Source organism: Cetorhinus maximus, chromosome 13, assembly GCF_964194155.1.
Source record: "Cetorhinus maximus chromosome 13, sCetMax3.hap1.1, whole genome shotgun sequence".
Lineage (NCBI taxonomy): Eukaryota > Metazoa > Chordata > Chondrichthyes > Lamniformes > Cetorhinidae > Cetorhinus > Cetorhinus maximus.
The window spans coordinates 62,383,877-62,399,497 of record NC_135891.1 but is presented as its reverse complement, the minus strand read 5'-3'; the positions used below and the strand labels follow the sequence as shown (position 1 = coordinate 62,399,497).

Genomic DNA, 15,621 nt, shown 5'->3' with positions numbered 1-15,621 from the left:
CATGTTTTTATATTTATGAAAATTAATTAATTTATTTAATAAAAGCTTCAGGAAACCTCATCCCGCTCGTGGATGAGGTTTCCTGAAAAACGCGAAGGCCGCTTGGGCTCTTTGCCTGCCCGCCAGGCTTAAGGTTGGACGGGCAGCGTTCACAAGTGGTTCAATTGATTTCTTAATGGCCTTTAATAGGCTGTTTACATTTCAGCGGGTGCGCAGCCGACTCTGGCACGCGCCCGCCGAACAAAATATCGCGATGACGTCAGGACGCATGCCCGACATCATCGCATGTCATTTTACGAGTCAGCATGTCGGGCCCGCCCCCACACGCTGACCGGAAGATTCTGCCTATAGAATCTAATGTTAGCTCCTAATGAACAGATGCCTGCCTTTATCCTAGGTAAGTCCTGGCCTGTATCAGACCCTGACGAAACTCCCACGATTGTGATCAGTGTTTTAGTCACAGCCGCACTGGTAGCTTTAGTTGCTGCATTCATCTACCACAGAGGTAAGGTTTGTGTTGTTACCATCTAAGTGCTACGCTGCATGATTTCCTCCCTAAACCACGCTGCCTCTTTACCTCCTTTAAGAACCTTTAGCACTCAGTTCTTTTAGCAAGCCTTTCATTATCATTGCTGTTATCTCCTTATTCAGCTTCGTGTCAGATTTTGTCTGTTTATGCTCCTGTGATGTTTTCTGTGTTAAAGATACAATATAAATATAAAGTCATGGTATGTACAGAAGGATGTCGTTCCTGTGCTGGCTGCTGGTACAGCCACCCAACTTCTATGCTCTTTCCACATAGCCCAGTAATTGTATTTCCCTTTACAGATCTATCCAATTTCCATTCGAAAGTTGCTATTGAATCTGTTTCTACCACACTGTCAGGCATTGCGTTCCAGCTCATAACATCTTGCTCTATAAAAAAATGTTGTTGAAAGAGAAGTGAGAGGCCCAAGAATATGTTGGCCTTGAAAGTTCAGTGAAAACAAAGGAGATATTCTACAAGCTGCCAATTCAAAAAAAACACAATGAGTTCTGGACCATAAATAACTGCAGGACTCATCTTTAAAAGTCACAAAGCTTGCAGAAAGGTCAATTTGCAAGACCTAATGTTTCGCCGATTTTTTTTGTATAAAAAATGAAGTTTCTGGTGAGTTAATAAGTACATATTTAATTGTTTCACTGCTTTGGACAGTGAGTTGCTGGTTTTCCGGGCCTCCACCCATCAAGGTGAGCACCTTGTGCAGGAAACCCTGTCACCAGAAAAGTTGGTGGGAACGCATCCCTGCCAGTGTGGGCAGCCACATGGCCATTTGGTGCTCTGTGGAGTGTCAGTAGGCTGGAGGTGGGACTTCTGCCCCTCATTCGGGAGGAAGTCCTGCCGGCCAATCTGATTAGTTGGCATTCCTTTAGCCTCAGCACTCCCACTGGGAGCTGTGGCAGTTCCCAGATTCTCAGTGCTGGGAGTCCAGGACAAAGGTAGGCCTTGTGGCGGGAACAGGATGGAAGACCCCAGGTGTTGAGGGGGGAGGGTTGGGATGTGAGGGTGAGGTGGGGTTAGGGGTCGTGTTGGAAAGGCTCGTGGGGAATGGGAGAGGGGACAGCCCGAGGGGGGCAGATCTTGGCAGGGGGCTCCAATTGGGCAAGGCTCCAATTGGGCAAAAGGGCCAGTGATGGAGATACCCCCAACCTCCCCTTTCCCATCTGAGCCCTGGGCAGGCTTACCTGCTGGGGTTCCCCCTGCCCCCACCCCTGATGACCTCCCACCAGCCTCAAAATTGTGCCTGGGCTCTTAAGTGGCCAATAACAAGTGCCTCAGTGGAGGTGAAGGGTGGGGGTGCTGCAGTTGCCCTAGACTTCACCTGCAACCCAGTAAAATTTCTGATAGGTTGGGGAGGGCGGGTAAGTGGCGGGAAGGATACCTGGAGAATTTTACTCCCCACCCCCCACTGCCCTCAGATCCATTGATGGGGGCCTGTAAAACTCTGCCCCTCATGTTTGAGCCTGAAGAATGTTAGTTGGTTGTTTGGACTGTGGGAAGATCCATCGCAGCCAATCCCGATCCTACTCTCAGCCGAGACTGACCCTTGTGGACTTCAGTGGAGATCCCGAGATGGAGATTGGGAATGGCACTCCTCCCCCTTCCCCCTCTCTAAGGGTATAAGAAACAATTGCAGGGCCCTTCTCATTCTGAGATCAGCACAGACAAGGAATCAAATCTTGGAGTTCCTGATCATATGGTCATTGTCACACAATATGCTAGAGATCTGTGTCTCCTATTCACTATTTCAAGCTGCACGTGATGTTTGTACATTATGTACAATCGAAAACTACAACAATTAATATTTCAAATTAATTTGTGTGGTTAATGAATCTGCTTTTTCTTTGTAGAGTACCTGAAGGAAATGTTGTGGCGATTCCATAAACAGGTAATTTATACTGTTATTAAAAAGTGTGGCTCTATCCATCTCGCTGGCTGCTCTCTGAGGCTGAAACAGACCATTTGCAACCTTGGCCTCCTACCTGACCCTGAGCTGAGTTTTTAACCCCCAGATCCTCTCCATCACTAAGACTACCTCCTTCCACCTCCATAGCATTGCCTGTCTCCTTCCCTGTCTCAGCTCATCTACTACAGAAACTCTCATCCATGCCTTTGAAACTTCTGGACTTGGCTATTCCAAAATCTCTCCTGGCTGATCTCCCACCATGCAATCTCCATAAATTGGAACTCATCTGAAATCCTTATGCTCAATTCTCACCCTCCCACCGCATCCTGTTCGCTGATCACCCCCTAAGCTCGCTACCTTACATTGGTTCCCAGTCCGACATTACCTCGATTTTAAAATTCTCAACCTTGTTTTCAGCTCTGTCTGTGGCCTTTCCTCTTCCTATTTCTGTGATCTCCTCCAGCCCTACAGCTCTCTGAGTTCGCCACTGTTCATACTCTACCACTGTGGCCATGCCTTTGTCTGCACCCTGGACTCTGGAATTTCCTCTCTAAAATTCGTTGTGTGTCAGCCCCCTTCTCCTCCTTTAGGGTGCTGCTTAAAACCTATCTCTTTGACCAACTGTGTTCTCATATCTCCTTACATGCTCAGTGTCAACTTTGTCTGATAACATCCCATTAAGTGCCTTGGGACTATTTCCTGTGCTAAAAGTTGCTATATAAAGGCAAATGCATCTACACACAAAACAAAGGGGTGGTATAGTGGTAATGCCTCTGGTCTAGTAATCCAGAGGCCCAGGCAAATGCTCTGGGGATATGGGTTCAAATCCCATCACGGCAGCTGGTGGAATTTAAGTTCAGTTAATAAAATCGGGAATTGAAAACTTGTCTCAGTAATAGTGACCATGAAGCATATAATTAATTGTTGTAAAAACCCATCTGGTTCACTAATGCCCTTTAGTGAAGAAAATCTGCCATCCTTATCTAGTCTGGCCTACATGTGACTCCACACCCACAGTAATGTGGCTGACTCTAACTGCCCTCTGAAATGGCCGAGCAACTCACTTAGTTCAAGGGTGTAATTAGGGATGAACAACACAATGTTGCCTTGTGAGTGATATTCACATCCCATGATAGAATAAAAAAATCACAAAACAAAGTCCTGTCATCACATTGAGGCCAGCCTCCATCCTGTTGTGTGACAGTACTACTGTGACACAAAGATCAATGGATTTTGTCACATTATTGGCGAATATTATCCACTTGGTGCAAATATTTAGTTTACTAGGTTATGTGGATTGTTTCCTTATCTTTAAGATTGTTTTTTTGCCCTGTAACTCAGAAGAGACTATCTCAGTTTGCAAAGAGGCAAGGCAGCTTGGTGAACTTCCTTCTCAGAATCAGCCTCGTTGAGGCCTCTATGTGGGTAATAGTAATGGCTACTATGCGTGAGTGGTTGATATGAAGCAACATATTGTGCAACTGCTGGTGATTATGAATGACACAAGCATTTGAATCATGCGTGTGGGACTTTATTAGAATCAGATTTTAGGTTCAATGACATTAGTGAGCACATGTTCCTTTTTTAAAACTGACAAATGAAAGAAAAAATCTAAAAATAGGCTACTGGTTAGATTCTCGGCCTGTGCTGAGTTAGCTGTGCTCGGCTGGGGAAGGATTGGTGTCTGCCTTTCCTCTCACTTTTCCTAGGGCAAAGGGAAGCAAACACTCCGGGCTGCTGTCCTGCTCCTAATTCCTATTGCCTGCGATCAGCTGGGATGGGCATGTTTGTAGACCAGGACCTGGCTCAGCTGATTTAGGAGCTGCAGAGTGGGTGAATCAAATAGTTGATACTCACTGGCTAGCTTCCAATGTGAAGAGAGGAGGAGAGAACTCTGTTAGAGCAGAGGGGTAGTTATTGAAAAGGTTATAGTGTAACTAAATAAAATATTATGACTAAATGATAGGGATTCACGCAAATTACACTGTCATTAATTTTCCAGATCACATTCTTCACTTGATAGAATTGAGCAATGTTGGACATTATTGCCTGAAATTTCTGTAGGGGGTTCCCGAATCAGCTATATGTTCAGTGGATACTTGGCAGAATCAACAAAGCAGTCATTCAAGATAAATTCATTCTCAGGGTGTGATTGTTGTTGGCAAGGCCCATCCCACTTTCTCCGAAGTGTACTGTTAGTAGTTGTTTGATACACCTGAGCGATTTGCTAGGCCTGTTCATAGGGCATTTAACAGACAACCATGTTTGGTTTGGGATTGGAGTCACATATAGGCCAGCCACGGCAAGGATGCCAGGTTTCATTTCTTAAGGGACAACAGTGGATCTGTCGAGTTTTTATGATAATTCTGACAGCCTCATGGACATGTCTGCTGATACCAGCTTTTCATTTTCAGATTTAAAAGAAAGTTGAGTATAGATTCTCAAACTATCATAGTGGAACTTGAACTCACATTCTCTGCATTATTCTGGGTTCTGGGTAACTAGCTCAGTAACACAACCAATACACCGCCAGTTTGCCATTAGTTTCTTTGGTATTTTTGTCAATTTTTTATTGTTATGGTAGGGGTTAGGGGAAAGTTTATCCCCTCTCCACGGATCTGCAATGCTTATGTAGCACGAGCAACAATTTCCATTTATATGGTGCCTTTAACATAGTAAAATATCTCATGCACTTCTCAGGTGTCACAATCCCCGTAGAGACCGATAACCTTAAAAAATATAATTCAATTTCCCGTGACTGACTGGAAGGATCACACGTCAAGATTTCAAGTTTAAAGACTTTTACTGCAATAAATGAACTAAATGCAACATTGTCTAAAGACTATTCTGTAGGCAACATATACTCTAAATTACAGAAAAAATTCCCCATTTAAATTTAAAATGACCAAAATTCCCCTTCCACTATTATACTTTACTTTATCCCTTTTGTGGACACTTCATTCTCCATGAATGAGTCAAAAACTATTCTCAGCACCTAATGGCTTGCTTCCTTTTCCCTTTCCTAGCCAGATAAATTATAATCCCCCAAACTAACTTTCACATTGAGGGCTACCCTGGAGATTTCATCCTCTAGCCAAAGCTAGGCAAATCTTCCACTTTTGTTTAAATCCTCACAAACTTGGTCTCTTCAATCAAAGCATGAGCTTCTACCTGTATTCTGCATGGTGAACATTAGAGACTGGCTGACTCCATCTCTCTCTCTCTCTCTCTCTCTGTCTCTCTCTCACTCTCAGATTTTTAGAGACTGACCTATCTGTGTGGTTCAGGGATATCTTAAGAAACCTGTAAATCAATACTATAATAGATTGCTATGGACTGTTCCCCTCTCAAAGCCCATCGCCGTGCAATGTGCATCACATGGACTTTGTAACCAGGTAGAAATGCTAATTAGCTATCTTCTAGAACCCCAACTCCATCCTACCTTGGAACGAAATGTATAGTTTTAAATATAACCATTAAGAAAACCTGACATTTCAAACACCTCCGTGTGACACTTGGAGACTAACAGTCTATCCACTGTCAGCACAGCTGCTCTGGTCATTTTTACATGTGTGAATATCTTGTACCTTCTTCCCAGCAAGACAACCTGGGTCCCTGTTTAAACGTTAACAACCAAGCCACCCAAGTTTGTTGCCGGGTGGAATTCAGAATGGTTCATATGATCCCCTTCATTCCTCCATTTTACCCTAAATTAAAGAGACAATCCCAAAACATAACAATCTTATAAATGTTGTATTTGTAACACAGGCGTATAATCAGATTAAATTTGACAGTAAGCCACCTGCGATATTATGACAGGTGACCAAAAGTTTGGCCAAAGAGGTATGTTTTAAGGATATTTTGGGCAGCTCTTTCCTATTTCTTGGCACTCATTTTCAATGCAGTATTGTTGGAAACTGTCTTTAAACACTAATATTAATGTCTCTACAGCTCAAGCAACCGGAACGCCATGCTGTCGGAAAGGTTAATGGTGCCACTGTAATTTTGCTGGAAGAGAACTGGCGAGTTGGAGAGCAGGCAAGCGAAGAGACATCAGTCCCAATTCCAGAATCCTTGGCAGAAGTTCAGAACTTGTTCATAGCTCAACAAGAAGATGGCAAGGAGAGTCATCTCCCAGAGCAAGAGCAGGCACCTCTGTCAAAGAGCTAACAAACATATTTGCCAAAGGATTATATTGTGTTCCTTGCTGCTGGTTAGGTTATTGGACACGTCTGCAGAGCACTGAACCCAAGCCTTGGCATTAAGTTACTGAAATGGAATTTTTTCTGTATTTGAATTATTTTGATTGTCTTATGACTCATGGCTATCTTGGTTGATGTGGCAACCCTACATCTAGATCCTCATCTGTTTATTCCAGGACCAGGGACAATAAGGCTGTTGCGCTCCCATTACTGATGATCACGAGAAAACAGAATTACTTTTTAATGTTAAAAGGCTGATTATTCAATTCACGCTCCATGTAAATCATAAAAATGCAGCAAAGGGTGTCAAAGTTAAAACTACTCAGCTGTAGAGGTGAGGAAGGTTTCCCGGTTGGATTGTGGCCTGTGCTTAAGTTAGCTGATCTCAGGCGGGTGGCAAAAGGGATGTTACAATTAGCCTTCAGCAGTTAACTCACCACAGAGAATTCAATAATGCAATAGTAAAATCATCATCAACTTCTCAGGTCGACTAGGATGGGAACTCATACCAACCTTGCCAGTAACATACAAATCCTGAGAATTAATGAAAAATTACTTGAGGGCTGATGAGAAGCAAGGCTGGAATGGGATCAAGAGACTTAAATTCCTTAACGAGTAAACATTAAGTATGGAATTAGGAAGGGCACTTAATCATGAAATGTATGTTGAACGGCAATAAACCCCCGTTTACTGAGTAGGCTCTGAAGAGGCCACATTTCTGGGCAACTCTTTGGTGACCTTGGATGGTTTAGATTTTTAGCTGTTTCTGGGGTGGAGAGAGAAGGGCTATAAAGCTGGGGAACAAATTATTTAACCGTGGCTCTAAACTACAACAACAACTCTTCACAGAAGTGATATCAGACAAAGAAAGTTGACACCAAGTGAAAGGTGGAGATATTAGGTTGTTCAGGCAGAAAGTTTTGAAGGAGTGTCTTAACGAAAGAGAGTTGGAGATGCGTGCCAATAAGAAGAGGGAATTCCAGAGTTTAGGGCCTAGCTAGCTGAAGGCATGGCTTCCAATGGAGGGGTGAAGGAAGTGGGGGATGCACAAGAGGCCAGAACTAGAGGAATGCTCTGTTTTTGGAGGGTTGAAGGCCTGGAAATGTTACAGAGATAGAGCCGGGTGAGCTGAAAGAAAGATTTGAACACAAGCACAAGAATTTTAAAATTGAAGTTGTGATGACTGTCACTTTAAGATCAGTTCAACTGAGTAGGTATCACGTGATTTGTTCAACCAATATGTGGCTGGCGCGGGGGAGTAAACTCTAGGGAGGGGCTTCCTAGGAAAAAAATGGCTGTATGAGGGGCTGGCTGGATACAAGCAGCCACAGAAGCTCTCGTGTAAATAAAGTTTGTTTTTCTACAGAAGTGTGTTTCTACAGAAGCATTTGGGAATGGGGAACCAATGTAGTTCAGCAAGTACAATGGTGATGGGAATGGAACCGATTAATCAGGATGATGATTGTTTTGGTGTTTCTTAGCTTGGTGAACAGATACTGTTGCAGATATTAGGAAATCTTTCACTAGAAAACCAATCAGTAAAACGGTATATTCCCATACTGTATGGTCAGGTTATTGAGCTTAACTCAGCCCAGATGTCGATCATCTGAAGTAATGCAACAAATTGCTAATGACTTGATTATCCTGCCATTTGTGCAAAAAATAATGCAACAGTATATTTAGCGTCGCATAATGATTACCCTTAGATTGCTATTCATCTTTCAATTTGGAGAGGTGCCTTATGCAATATGAGTAGGTTATAGCAGAAGGAGGAATTCGATGACGAGCTTTGTCAGCCGTATGTAGTGATTTTAGCCTGAATCTCCCTGTATTTCCTCTTGAATGATTATTCCATTTGATATATGCAGGTTGGACCTGGCATTCCCTGGAACTATCTGTTCCAGTCAAACCTTACTCCAAGCTGATAACAGTTTGTTTCCCAGAATGCTGTTCCAATGTCCATCACCATGGTGATGTTAGGGGAGTAAATAATTTGGTCTGTGGCCTAGAAACATTTTGGCTTATTGAATTCTCCTTAAAGCACCCTCATTGTCTTTTACAGAAAATACCTTCTATTTTAACCACAAATTTGGCTATACATGATCATGGATTAAACCTGGGAACTCCCTGGTTTGTATTGTTCAGGTAGTTACCAATTAAACCAGAAGACATGGGTTTTTTTGAAACCAGTGATACCCATTACAACTGTACAGTTTCCAAGGACTCTTTATTAGTAGTTATTAGGTTATTAGCAGTTATTTGGAACAGTCAAGGAGTAACGTCACCCAATCAATCTTTATTTTATTTCTTCATTCACGGGATGTGGGTGCCACTGGCTAGACCAGCATTTATTGCCCATCTCTAATTGCCCTTGACCTGTGAGTAGCTGAGTAGTGTAGGTTAGAAAGCTCCCAGTGCCAATCCTCATTCTGAGCTCAGTTTGCTGTTCTCCTGAGGCAACACATTCCAAACCCATGACCACTACCATCTAGAAGGACAAGGGCAGCAGATGCATGGGAACACCACCACCTGGAAGTTCCCCTCCAAGCCACTCACCATCCTGACCTGAACTACATTGCCGTTCATTCACTGTCACTGGGTCAAAATCCTGGAACTCCCTCCATAACAGCACTGTGGGTGTACCTACACCACAGGGACTGCAGCGGTGCAAGAAGACGGCTTATCACCACCTCCTCAAGGGATTAGTCAGCAGCACAGATTTTATGGTTGGTCTGAAGATCTTTGGTTTGGGGCCAGAAAGTGGACCATTGTTACCATTTCTGATAGCTGCCATTTGTACTGAGGGATGAGATTGGAATTAGCTGTGATGATCATTGTGGTTGAATTTCCTCTGCACCGTAGGTAGACACTGTCATGTATAATGGGCATTTGAGTGTGACCGGTGCCTGTTGAACTACCCTTCAGCAAGGAGCCTATGTCATCAGTAAGAACAGCCCAAGAGTAAGGTCTTTTCTAATACTTCAACCTGAGTGGGTTAAATAGCACTAGAGTGAGATAGATCAGGATCTTTGGAGTTAAATAGTAGTGGAGTGGAATAGATCAGCATTTTAGGGGTTAAGTAGTAATGAGATAGTAGTGAGATAGATAAGAAATTGAGGCATTAAATAACAGTGAACTACCATAGATCAGAACCTATGGGTTAAGTGGTAGTAATGGTTGTAGCATTTTTTGGGGGGATGGGAAGGGTAGAGTTGGCACCACCCAACCTACAAAATATGAGCTTTCCAAAATTAGCAAGAAGTACATTGAAATCCATCTGTAACTTTACAGGGTTCTCTAGAGCAGTGAATTCAGGCAAACTTGTCTGACTTCCTGTGGGATCTCTCTCCCTGTAGTGATGAACTTTCAGGCAAAGCTGATTGCTCCTGTACTTTCCAGCACTTATCCTCTAATTTTAGAGGTGTTCATAAAACAATTGTTTATACTCACTCACCCGGTTTCTACTTTACCTGCAGTCTATAACAGCTGCAGTCCCTCCTGCTGTACTCAATTAGTAACAATGGAGGTGGGGGGGGGAGGGGGGAGGTATACGATTGGAAATAACATTTGGGACACAGTGGGGATTTTAACAGCTAACCCCCCCCTCTCCCTCCGCTGACCTGGCGGGCATGTTTTTGGCAGGGGTGGCATGCAAAATAGGTCAGGTGGGTAGCCCACTGCCTTTCTCTACCACCACCCTGACCTGGTTTCCCACTCGCCTGCCTGCCCTTATGCTATTGAGGCCCTTAGCAATTAAGTGGCAATTAAGGGCCTCAATTCACCTGCATGGCCATAATCTGCTGGCTAGTGGAAGGTGGGCAAGAGTGGGAAGACCATTTTTTCACCAAAGTTGGTGAAAGGGTGGGAGAGAAGGCGGTGGGGAGGGGCGGGGAGGGGTGTACATCCTTTGGGGAGTGCCTTGAGTGCATCAGGGGGGCAGTAACCCAAGATTCTACCCCCCACTTTCTGCCTCAGCACCTGGTCTCCACGACCCAACCCCCCTCACTCCCCAGCCCCCCTCCATAGGGTCCCCGAATCCCACCCGGTATGCTTCGTCGAAAAATTCAGCCCAGTATGTGAGTAATTTGAGATTAGGGCCCAGGATTTTCTGGAGTATGACATCTTACCATGAGTTGGATGTATTTTTTTCACCTTTTATTTAGTTTTTCCAATTGTTTTTGGGCCACAGTTGCTGGAACAATGAGCTGATCATGGCACAGTGAGAGGTCAACAAAATACCGTCACCTTGGTGAATGACAGGTCCAATAGTGTCTGTCCTTAACCAATTAAATTTAAGAGTAGAGATAGAGACCAAGTGAATAACAGAGGAGGAAATAGAGTGAATCAGAGTTAATATAGATATAAAAAGAGAAATAAAGCGAAGGGAAGAAAGATTGGATTAACAACAACTTATATTTATATAGCACCTTTAACATATTGAAATGTCTCACAGCGCTTCACAGGAACTTTATAAAATAATGTGACACCAAGCCACATAAGGAGATAATCAGTCAGATGACCAAAGGCTTGGTCAAAGAAGTAAGTTTTAAGGAGTATCTTAAAAGAGGGACATGGGGTAGAGAATCAGAGAGGTATAGGGAGAGAATTCCAGAGCTTACGTCCCAGGCAACTGAAAGCCTGGCCACCAGTGGTGGAGTAATTAAAATCAGGAAGGCTCAAGAAGCCAGAATTAGAGGAGCACAGATATCTCAGAGTGTTGTAGGGCTGGAGGAGATTGTAGAGATAGGGAGGGGCAAGGCTATGGAGGGATTTGAAAATAAAGATGAGAACCTCAAAGTCAGCACAGGGGAACGGGACTTGGTGTGAGTTAAGACACGGATAGCAGAATTTTGGATGACCTCAAGCTTATGGATTAAGGGAAAAGATAGAAAGGACAAATAAAATTAAATTCAAATTTAAAAAATGCTAAGAACAATTTACTACCTGCAGGAATGAGACTCCACAGTATCAGTTGTTCCCTTTCTGGGCCTCCAAGGTTGAGTGACATTGAAGGACCATTAATTATCCCATTAACAGAGTTCTTATATTGTGAAACAGCAGCTTGAGCTATCTATGGTGAAGTAAATTTGGATTTATTCGGCATAAATCCAGCAATTTCTTGACACTCATGGGAATATTGACAGCAAGTGAGGCCAACAGCGAATCATCCAGCAACTTACGGCAGTTTGCAACTCACAGCCTATCACTTCCCGTCCACAAATTGTTTTAGATATTAATAATACCATGCAATGTCAACTTGCCATTATTTTACCAGCAATTTCTGGACTATGATGTGGTAAGTGTAGCATGTTTGGGAGTGGTGGGTGATTTTGGACCTATGGCTCCCAAAGGTCTCCACCACTGAGGTTTTCCTCATTTCATGTCTGGGTCTCTTCTGGACCAATTGATAGAGATTGATTGCTAGGCCTGAATTTTTCAGGCGGTGGGTGGGCTCGGCGGGAGCAGGCGGTGCAGTCACAGAACCGATTGCCACCTGTGATTGGCTCCATGGCCCCATCTTACGCGGGCGGACCAATTTAAGACCTGCCCAGCGTAAGATGCGACTGGTAGTGCTCAGTGCTACCTGTGCGGGCGGGGGGAGGAGGGAGAGTCGGGGACAGTGCTCCTTCACATATGCGTGCGAAAGAGCACAGAGCTGCCTCAGGGAAATTGAAGGGCTTCTGAAATTATTAAATAAAAGGTTTATTACTCGTGGATGAGGTTTCCTAAAAAAGGCGAAGGCCGCTTGGCTTTTCGCCTGCCCAACAACCTTAAGGTTAGACGGGCAGCGTTAACAAGTATTTAAATGAATCTCTAAATGGCCTTGATAGGCCGTTTACATATCGGTGGGCATGCAGCCGACTCTGGCACGTGCCTGCCGAGCGAAATATCGCGGGACTGCGTGATGACGTCGGGACGCATGCCCAACATCACCGTGTGTCGGCCTGCACGCCGACAGAAAAATTCTGCCCCTAGTCAACAACTCCATTATCATTGTATCATGCTGCTATCAGGATGATAGAAGACAAACTAGGTGGACTTATTTCTTTTCTTGGCCAGGAATTCTTATATTATTGTGGTGTACCAGCACTGATCTCTTGAAAGTCCACCATTCTACCTCCCTTGCCCGGATAGTTTAGTTGGTAAGTACAATGTGTGGACATTATCAGAGTAGGTTGAAAGTATAACTAGAGTGTGCTGAGTTAGCTGATCCCAGCTATGGCAGTAAGAACATTAAGAGAAGGAAGACTTTGTTCAATATTAGCAGTTGCGTTTACAGTTTAACCAGTCACAGGTAGCCTTGTGATTGGGGACTTCAGCCAAGGTCTCCAATCCTGATCACAGTGCAGTGACCTCTTGTGGGAGAGCATGTGAATAGCCATCAGTTTTGGGCCGGGCTCTCATAAAACTGGGATTACATACAAAGCAAAATGTCAAACAGCATAGTTCACAACCTTAGGATAACCGAAAGCACATTACAGCCAATGGAGTACTTTTAAAGTGTAATCACCACGTGGGAAATGTGGCAGCCAATTTGCGCACAGCAAGCTTCTGCAAACAGTAAATGTGATAATGGCTAGATAAACTATTTTACCGATGTTGGTTGAAGGGCAATATTGGCTCAGACAGTGGGGAAAGCTCCCCATTCCCCCACTCTATATCTTTATTGGCCACAAGTTTGTTTCCCCCAAGAGCACATCCAATTTCTTTTCAGCGAAATCATTTATCTTCACTTCCACCACCCTTGTAGACAGCGAATTCCAGGTCATTATCAAATTGCTGTTTGTGGGAGCTTGCTGTGCGAAAATTGGCTGCCACATTTTCTACATTACAACAGAGGCTACATTTCAAAAGTACTTCATTGGCTGTAAAGCACTTTGGGACACCCACAGGCCATGAAAGGTGTTAGGTAAATACAAGTCTTGCCTTTTTCCTTTCTTTAATACCTGGGAGAAAAATCACAGGGGCATTAAAAATATGGTGATTTTAAATTTTTCCTTGCATATTTTCATTCATCCATTATAAAAACTATTGGCTATGAGAGAAAAAGCTTTTTTATTGGTGGATGATTGGAGATGGGAGATGATGTGATAAACCTCCAGGAAATGTCCAACCAGAGTTGGCAACCTTCACCTTGCTCCTCACATCACTAACGGTGTCACAGCATTCCTCAGCAGAAAACAATGGCTGTGCACTGCTAAAAAATGGATCATTTGTGCCATTTTTGTAATGATGTGTATTTATTAAAAAGAGAGTGGGTGACATTCCTCCTGTCTGTTTTTGACTGATTTAAGAAGATTAAAACAATCTCGCTGTCTGTGCTTCCCCTAATAACTCAGTAAATATGTACCCCACATGTAAATGTGGTACTGTGCACCAGCCAGGGGATTACAGCTTCAGTTGGTAACCTGGTGTCCATTGGGGAGTTGAATAGGTACCAGAATTGGCCTGATTTATCCCTCCTCCCCCACTCGTCCCACTCAGTTAGGGGGAGAGGGAAATCAGCAGGGTTCCTTTATTCACTTCTGATCCAGATCTGAAGAAGAGTTGAAACGTGAACTCTGTTTCGCTCTCCACAAATGCTGCCAGACCAGCTGAATATTTCCAGCACTTCCTGTTTTTATTCCTTTATGCACTTGATCAGTGTCTAAGTGGAAAGAGTGAATGAGTGTGTGCATGTTAAGTGAGGACAGGAACAGGAATGGTTGTGATGCCTCCTGTTACCTCCATAGTTGAATAGCCTGCCAATGCTATCACTTGAAGAGTGACTCTAGAGTGAGGTGCCAGGGCAGTGCTGGTGGCTGAGTAACAGTACTGTGGCATGAATCAGCATCTACAGGGGACGTGGGGAGAAGACTGGGGCAGGAAGCCTCGTTCACATCACCAATGAAGAATTACTAAAGAGGACAGGTCAGAGGCACCTGTGGGACATCATTTCAGAGAGACAACTGGGCTTGGCAGTACATGTATTTCACCTCCCGGCCAGAGTGACAGTAGAATAGACACCATCAGATGGAAGAAAAAGGGTTGGCCAGGGGAAACCTGGTGAAGCACATTTAAGGAAGATCTTCAAGACCGGGACAGCACCTGGGCTAGAGCAAGAGAGATAGCGATGGACGGGGCCGGTGGTGGAATCTTGCTGCCCATTGTCCCACACGGGACTGCGGGAACTAAATCTAAGTCTAAGAAGTTTATCTATGGGCTGAAAGCTGGCATGGGAAAGGGGTTTCAATGAAGAAAGGAACAAAAAAAGAAAGATTTGACTTTCTGTATAACCTTAGGATGTCCCAAAGTGCTCTAAAACGAATTAAGTGCTTTCTAAAGTAGGAAACATGGCAATCAATTTGCACACAGCAAGGTTCCACAAATAGCATTGAGATAATGATCACATAACCTGTTGTTTGAGGAATGAATCTTGGCCAAGGCAGTGGCGATTTCTTTCCTGCTGTGTAAAATAGGCCATGGGATGTTTTATTTCCACTGAGAGGACAGATGGGGCCTCAGTTTGGCGTCTCATCCAAAAGACGGCAGATCGAACAGGGCAGCACTCCCCCAGAGTCAACTTACATTTTGTAATGAATTTTCTGGAATGGAACTTGTACCCCCGACCTCCTGGCTGACAGGTGAGAACGCTACCACTGAACCTCAGCTGCCACTGAAGGCTGGTTTCTGAAGGTTGCAGCCAGTGTATCAAAATCAAGCTGCTGACTGAATCCAGTATGATTTCCTTTCTATAAAAAAATGTTCAGAATAGTCTCTAGTGTAGAATAACCATTAATATTTTTACATAAATCTTGCTTTTCTTAAAACAGACTTTCAATTTATTACAGACTTTCCCTCTCCAATACCATTTAATAAATTTAAACTGGCTGATCTGCGAGTATAAACCTGGATGTTTAGTATTGTTTTCCTATCCCTCCTGAAGGTGCTGACTCTTTGCTGTGGTATGCAGCCATGTGTCCTGGCAGCCC

At 43.8% G+C, this 15,621-nt stretch overlaps 1 protein-coding gene and 1 long non-coding RNA gene across 3 annotated transcripts in view; one reads left to right on the top strand and one right to left on the bottom strand.

Moving 5' to 3' along the window:
• LOC144688632 (tumor necrosis factor receptor superfamily member 5-like) overlaps window positions 1-13,914 on the top strand; it is a 56,215-nt gene extending 42,301 nt beyond the window's left edge. For both annotated transcript variants that reach the window (XM_078555432.1, XM_078555430.1), the window contains 3 exons: window positions 398-505; window positions 2,392-2,429; window positions 6,399-13,914. In XM_078555432.1, the coding sequence (XP_078411558.1) occupies window positions 398-505; window positions 2,392-2,429; window positions 6,399-6,617 (365 nt within the window). In that variant the 3' untranslated portion in view covers window positions 6,618-13,914. The remainder of the gene's footprint in view (window positions 1-397; window positions 506-2,391; window positions 2,430-6,398) is intronic.
• Window positions 1-15,377, bottom strand: part of LOC144689199 (uncharacterized) — an 81,068-nt gene extending 65,691 nt beyond the window's left edge. Inside the window, exon 1 of the long non-coding RNA XR_013578595.1 lies at window positions 15,218-15,377. This is a non-coding gene — a long non-coding RNA (uncharacterized LOC144689199). The remainder of the gene's footprint in view (window positions 1-15,217) is intronic.
• Between the last annotated feature and the right edge of the window lie 244 nt (window positions 15,378-15,621).